The 7,740-nt window shown below is 32.7% G+C and overlaps 1 protein-coding gene across 2 annotated transcripts in view; it reads left to right on the top strand.

The window, feature by feature from the left end:
- Positions 1 to 1,933, top strand: part of Abcb7 (ATP binding cassette subfamily B member 7) — a 145,564-nt gene extending 143,631 nt beyond the window's left edge. Inside the window, exon 16 of one of the 2 annotated variants that reach the window (XM_010631249.3) lies at positions 690 to 1,933. In XM_010631249.3, coding sequence (XP_010629551.1) covers positions 690 to 905 — 216 coding nt within the window. In that variant the 3' untranslated portion in view covers positions 906 to 1,933. The remainder of the gene's footprint in view (positions 1 to 689) is intronic. The other variant, XM_010631242.3, reaches the window with a different exon arrangement.
- The last annotated feature ends 5,807 nt before the right edge of the window (positions 1,934 to 7,740 follow it).

Below are 7,740 nucleotides of genomic sequence, written 5' to 3'. Positions count from 1 at the left end.
ATGTCGATATAGTACTCAGGCATGGGCACTGACAAATTTTAGTTATTTTGCTTAAGGATATATTTGTAAAGATCCTATCACCTAGGAGTACCAGTAAAAATAACAAAATTCCTTTGTCTCCCAACATGTTTAAAAGTAGCTGTCAATTTGTCAAGAGACAAATTAATTGTACATCAGAGTTTAGAATCTACCAAATCTGTCCAACATTGCTTAATAGTCATGGTTAAAAAAAATAGCTATTGAAAAAAGTAAACTTTATTTTCTTGAAATCTTTTATTTCAAAGTACACATAAGGATTCAGGATATTATTTTTAAATCCTTTAAATTCCTGTATGAGTAATAATGCCTTTGATTAGAATATTTGCTGATTGCAGAAAATATCACATTTTAAACTTTCCCTTTCTGCTCTTCAAAATGAAATATAAAGCATATTTCAAAATGAAAAATAAAAATGAGAATAAAGTTGCATTTTATTTAAGTGATGGTAATGGTGTGGAATTTTGTTCACTGGGACTGAGTAGCTTAACAATGAAGAAAAATTTTCTTCATTTTTTTCCCACTTAATTCTGGATGAAGAATTGAGAGGTATTTTAATGAATGTAATCCCTAATTATAAATGATGATATATTTTTAATTATACTACTTATTAAATGACCTATCTCTGTAATTCTCTTATATTTGCTTTTTAGGGTAAAGTAGCTGAACGTGGTACCCACTATGGTTTGCTTGCTAACTCTGGCAGTATCTATTCAGAAATGTGGCACACACAGAGTAGCCATGTGCAGAACCATGATAACCGTAAGTGGGACACAAAGAAAGAAAATGTGTCCAAAGAGGAGGAAAGGAAGAAACTACAGGAAGAAATTGTCAACAGTGTGAAAGGCTGTGGAAACTGTTCCTGCTAATTCATAAGAAATATTTTCTTTTCAATCTTTGGACTGCACTTCAAGTACAATTCACTGATGAAGCAGAATTGTTAATTAAAACAAAAATCACACATTTCCATTTTCTATAATCCTTTAAATAATGTATAAGATTTACTTAAAGGAGGATTTGAGTTTAACATCTTTCACTCTATTCAATGTGGTATCTGTATTTATCCCAGATTATTTCTTATTACTTCTGCAGATATGCTCAATGCATAATTTTTGTGTTAACATTTTAGTTTACCTCATAACTCTTTTTTTTTCCTTTGGTACCAGGATCGAACTCAGGTCCTTGTGCTTGCGAGGCAGTCACCAGAAACACTGAGCTAAATCCCTGGCCCCTCATAACTCTTTTTGAGGCCTGACATCCGTAATCAGATATATCAGATTAGATTCCAGATTTTTATTTCTAAAACCTTTGTGGTCACAGTTTGGAAAAAAGTATCTTTTTCTTGAAATTATAGAAGAGAGGCAATGTAGGTTCTCTTTTCTTTTCTCCTCTTCCAATCAAAATACTTCATTAATGTGGAAATTAGTTTATAAATATAATTAGAACTTGTGAGAAATAGACATCCATTTATAGTTTGGATATCTTAATAGATACCTATAATTCAAGTTTTGGAATTTCAACTTTCTTTGTACTGTACATTTTAAAAGAAAAACTTGAATTCTCATGTTTGTGTGTAGAATATTAATCTTTAACATAATAACACACCTAGGAATTGGAATTTCATTCTCCCCCCAAATGTGGCAATGTTTTTGTCTTGAACTAAAATTTATGCATTGTACTTTAAACACTTATAAACCTTAATATGATTTGACAGTTGCTATACTGGGAGTGATCGAAAAAGCTTAGGATATTAATAGCCTTTGCTGTTTCCACCTAAAACACACTCCTTTTGCTATCTAAAGTTATATTAACAAACAAATACATAGTGTGTTGTGTACATGCACATGTGTGTGAATAAATAACTATCCATTTAAAAATTATTAAATTAAATACCTTTGGTAAATAGAAAATTTTATATCTATCTATCTATCTATCTATCTATCTATCTATCTATCTATCTATCTCCAGGACTCTCAATCTATATTGACGTTTTAAGCCTAATATAAGAAGGAGCCCAAACAATTTAATCAAGCTTTACTGGGGGAAAATATTTTATCTGTTGGAAATAATTATTAAAATGATGATAGATGTTCACTTAGGAAATTATTCTTGCCAGGCATGGTGGCATCATCAGTAATCCCACCACTTGGGAGTCTGAGGTAGGAGGATCGCCGTGAGTTTGAGACCAGCCTAGCCTACACAGAGAGACTCTGTCTCAAAAAAAAAATAAAGTGTGATGGTGTATACACCTGTAGCTCCAACTTCTCCGGAAACTGAGGCAGGACGATCACTTAAGCCCAGCAGTTAAGGCCAGTCTGAGCAACGTAGCAAGACGACCCTACCTCTCAAAATTTAAAAGAAAAAAGTTCCTCTCTTTTCTAGTGTGAATTTGCCTTAATTTGTTGGGTAGTAATTGTTCAGTTTGAAAAACTTGTGTGTCTTGCAAATGGTCTTATAACTATATATAATGAAATTTTATATCTCAGGAAAGGTTCTAATTAATTATTTTATTGGTTTATGATTTTAATGTGCTTTTAATGATAATTTAGTATAAAAGATTAATATGCTTTGTTCTGTGTTGTTGACATTGGTGAATAAATATCTCAATTTGTCTATCAAGACAGTTTAGTAACTTGGGCCACTAGTATTTCATAGTCAGAAGTAAGTGATTTCAGCCAGAGGAAATGATGGAGGATCTTGATTTTTACAGTTGAAATGAACATTGAGATGCATAATGAACTACAAAAAAAAGCTTGGGTTTTTTTTTTTTCTTTGATGTTTTTAACCTGAAGTAGTAGATAATTGTTGCTGTTCTAAAGGGGGAAAACACCAATTCCTTTAAATAAATTAGCTACATTACTGGAAATGTGGTTACAACCTAGACAGAAATTTTGTATCTCTGTTAATTTTTTCTACACATTTCCAATGATGCTGATGGAAATAATTTAGCTTAATTGCATGAATATTAATCATTAGTAATAACTCCTTTTGAAGTATTAAAAGCAGCATTCAAAGAAAGTTATTTTGTGAGGTGAGAAACATTTAGTCCAAGAGGGTAGGAATGTTTTCAGGTTGTGGATAATTTTTCCACTAAGATTTTTTTGGAGGTAGGAGTTAAGACAGGATCTTGCTGTGTAGTTCATTCTGGCCTTGAACTTGCAGTGATCCTCCTGCCTCAGCCTCCTAAGTGCTGAGATTACAGGCACGTGCCACCACACCCAACCACTAAGAGTTTGAAGCTGATTTAATTTTGTGTGATTGCATGTCCCTAGTCCATTGTGGTCATTAACCAGCATTTTCAGCTCATAAGAAAGTAAATTACCTGGAAACAGTTATTGTAAGCATTGTAGCTGAGTCACAAAGACATTTCTCTTAAAACCACATTATATTAAGGTAATTCTACACAGGGAAATAATACATTAAGTTGAAAGAAAAGCTTCCTAGGATGATTCACTCATAGGAAATGCCAAGAAAAAGGGCATGTAATTATAATGAATTGATTTTACATTACAGCATTACATACACAAAAGGATAATGTGCATACATTTTAAAATAAGTGTTGGAACGATTTTGTTAATGTATTGGGAATAATAAGCTACAGTTTTGGAATTTGAGCTCTAAAAATTGGGCAAGGTGATAGGGTTTTATTCTTACTGTAAATTCCTTTATTTTGAACCCCAAAAAATGTACTTTCCTCCTAAAGAGAATTCCAGTTTACAAAAATTAACTTGAAACCAAGGTAATTTGGGATCAGTTTTTAACTGGACCAGGTGCCTTACTGAAGTTTCTTAACATAGAAATATCTTGGTGAGCAGATGGACTCATTTGAAAATTTTTGAAGAGCACAAGTCTGAGGGTCACGCGTGAGAATTAAAGAGAAGCCTTTAAGCATTTGTACATGAATAAGGTCAAGATAGTCATTTACTTTTCCTCTGCAGGAATTTACACTTTCATATACCTTAAGTATTTTGTCTTTCCCATCATTGTGGACAAAGCCCGGTTTGTGAAGATGTGAAGATAGCAAAGTATTTAAGATTGTATGGTTCCTTATTTCTAAATCATTTTGTTTATATTGCTATCTTGCTCCCATCCTTCCTATTTGCTGAATATATGTCAGTGAGTATCAACTTTTGCCATTGGATATTCATAGTTTTCTTTCCTTGGAACATTATTACAGTACATTCTGTTTTAAGTTAGTAGTTGAAAGTATTTAAATATTCTTGGAATTGTAGTTTTCTTAAATTATAGAAAATTCCATTGTTTCCCATCTTTGAGTATATACATTTTTTATAGTAAATGATAATATTAAGTCAAATAAGCTGGTTAAAACTGCCTAGGACAGAACAACTCAGTCAAGGTAGCTCTTACCACAGTTTTAATGTTTATGACAACATGTCTGGATAATCATTACTAAATAAACATTATGCCTTTCTGACTAGAAATCGGTGTCCAATTTAAACAACTCTTTTCTGCAATGCCAGGGAAAACTAACATTTTAACATTTACACACTCTAAATACAGATAATTAATAGATATTCTGGAAGTATGACCTTATAGCCTTATTCAAAATGTGAAAATTTGGCATTTTTTTCAGACAGAAAGTAATAATATGCAGAACTCATAATGTGGGCAGATTGTAGTGATTTCATTTAGCATTAAGATGTCATATTTTAATGACCAGTTTGTGAATGTTATAACCACTGTAAAGGAATATTGTGAATAAGTTAGTGTCAACAAATTAGATTAAATCAACAAATTCATGGACACAAACTGTCAAAACTGACTCCAGAAAAATTATACACTTCAAATAGATCTATAACAAGTAAAGAGATCATTTTATTAATGAGAACTCACAAAGAAAACCCCAGGCCTAGATGGCATTACCCCTGAATTCTTCCAAACATTTACGGAAAGATTAGTAAGAGAGAGAAAGAAGTGCTTCACAACGCATTGTGAGGCCAGTATTATTCTGATATCACAGCCAAAGACAACATAAGGAAACAAGAGTCATGCAGCAATCCTCAACAAAATAGTAGCAAAGTGAGTCCTACAACATTTAAAAAGGATTGTACAGTATGACCAAGTGGAATTTATCTCAGAAATGCAAAGTTAATGTAACATTCAGAGAAATCAATATAGTATACTATTAATAGAATAAATGACAAAACCATATGATCATTTCAATAAATTCAGAAAAAACAGTTGGTAAAATGGAACTTTTACATGATGAAAAAATGCCTAATAAACTAGACATGTAAATATTTCTCAGATATCTTGTACTCTGAGTATTTTGAATGTAATACAGTGTATTCACTTACTATTTTGTTGTAACATAACTTGAAAGGTAATGGCAAAATCAGTTTAACATCATACTTAATTATGAAAAACTACTGAACTCCTAAATCAAGAATGGGACAGGAATGTTGCTCTTACCAATTTTATTTGGTACTTTTCTAAATGTTCTAGCCAGGGAAATTAAGAAATAAAAATAAATTTGGATGACCCTTGCTTCCTAATTGCAAAACTTAACTCCAGAAATGCAGTAATCAAGATACCTGTGGCCTTAGCATAAGAATGGAAATACATGTAAGTGGAATACAATTGAGAGTCCAGAAGTAGACTTTCACATTTATGGAGAGTTGATTTCTGACAAGATTACCAAAATGATTTAATCTCCAACAAATGCTTTGGACAACTGTTTATATACATGTATAATAATCAAGTTGGATTTCATACCACTTACAAAAGTTAACTCAATGTAGATCATATACTTTAAGAACTAAAATTTCAAAACTCTTAGAAAAAAACAGTAAACCTTCATAACCATGGGTTAGGCAGTGGTTTCTTGGATGTGACACCAACACAAAGAGAAAATTGATAAATTGAACATCAAAATTAACATTTGTAGTTCAAATGATGTCAAAGTAAAAGAGCAACTTTTAGAATGGGAGAAAATATTTGTAAATCGTACATCCTAACGGGGGCTGTATCAGGAATACATAAATATAATCATAATTCAGTAGTAAAAGGTGATAATCCAGTTAGAAACTAGGACGAGGATCTGATTAGAAACTCTCCAAAGAAGATATGCAAACGGCTGATAAACGCATGGAAAGATGTTCAACATCGTTAAACATTAGGGAAATGCCAACCAAAGAGTAGTAAAATAGCACATCACACTCACTGGATGGCTATAATTTAAATCACAGCAAGATTGGGAAGAAATTATAATGTTCATACATTACTGGTGGGAACATAAAAGTGGTGCAATTGATTTGGAAATCATTCTCAAAAAAGTTGTTACTATATGACTCAGAAGTTCTAGGTGTATTATCTGATAATATAAAGATACGAAGTTCTGACACCCACTACAGCATTAACCTTGTAAACGTGATGTTAAAGAAGCCAGTCACAAAAGTCCATGTATGCTTCCATTCTTGGACATACGTAGCTATAGAGGTGGAAGATAGATTAATTGCTGTTTAGGGCTGAGGATAGATGGAAAAGAGAAGGAATGGTGGAAGTATACTGACAATAGCCTATGTTGTCATGTTGTACGTGACCAGAGAAATGTGTTTCATACATATCCTGACATTTCAGTTTATTGCTAGTGTTTTTGTATTCTAATAGGTCATGCCATTGAAGTAAGAAATTGAAATCTTCAAGCAGTTTTTCTTCTGATTTTAATTATAGGAGTCTCCAGCTATTTCCAAAGGTTTATTTACCATACTTTTAATGAAGACGATTTTTTAAAAAACAAGATGCTGCCTTTAACTGAAGTCATGTAAAAATGACCCTCCTCCCACTATTAGTATTAGATGCAATGTTGTCTATAAAGGAAATCCATTGCATAAATTAGAAGCTGTAAGTTTATACTTAGAATGCAAAGAATGTAAAGACTAACAATTTCATAATTGTGTAGATTATAACAGTAGGAGATAATCTAAGATAGCTTGGTCTACGGATAAGATCACACTAGCTTGTGGTTTTACACTTTAGCTCAAGAAAATGTAACATTTCTAAGTTGAAAGGTTCAGGAACCACATAAAGTAAGGACCATTGGTGAGGGGTTGGAAAAAAGTCACATTCTCAAAACAAGCTAAATGGATATATCCACCTAATGACTAAATAGGGATCTACTTCTCTCTGAAGTAGGTAAGCACAGCCCATTTAATTAGTACAAGAATAATGACAGAGGAGCAAAAGGATGTTTCTTAAAATATCCAGTTAATCACATAAACGTAACTTGAGATCTCGCTTGTTAGGACCCAGATTCCCAGTAACACTAACATAGTAAGGGACCATCACAGGGATGGGGAAAGAGGCAGAATCCTAGGCCCTTACCTGCTGGTCATTAAAGTATGACGTGTTTTCTCCTGGGATTTAAAAACCATTGTTTTTTTTTTTTTTTTTTTTTTTTTTTTTTTTTTTTTGTTGTTGTTGTTGTTGAGACCGACCTAGAACTCACTATGTAGCCCAGGCTGGTCTTGAACTCACAACAATTCTCCTGCCTCAGCCTCCCGAGTGCTGGGATTACAGGCATGAGCCACCAAGCCTGGCTCTAAAACCATTGTTTTTCTATTAACCATTGTTACTGTTTTCTGAGATGCTGGAGATACCTTCTAGAGGTGTCTTCTAGATTCTTTTTGTCCTGAATAAAGAATTAGACAAGTACAAAAGATAGCAAGGTTTTATATTTATTAA

This window comes from Fukomys damarensis, unplaced genomic scaffold (genome assembly GCF_012274545.1).
Source record: "Fukomys damarensis isolate Sample0158 unplaced genomic scaffold, DMR_v1.0_HiC HiC_scaffold_39, whole genome shotgun sequence".
NCBI lineage: Eukaryota > Metazoa > Chordata > Mammalia > Rodentia > Bathyergidae > Fukomys > Fukomys damarensis.
The sequence above is the reverse complement of the archived record's forward strand: the minus strand, read 5'-3'. Positions and strand labels throughout refer to the sequence as shown.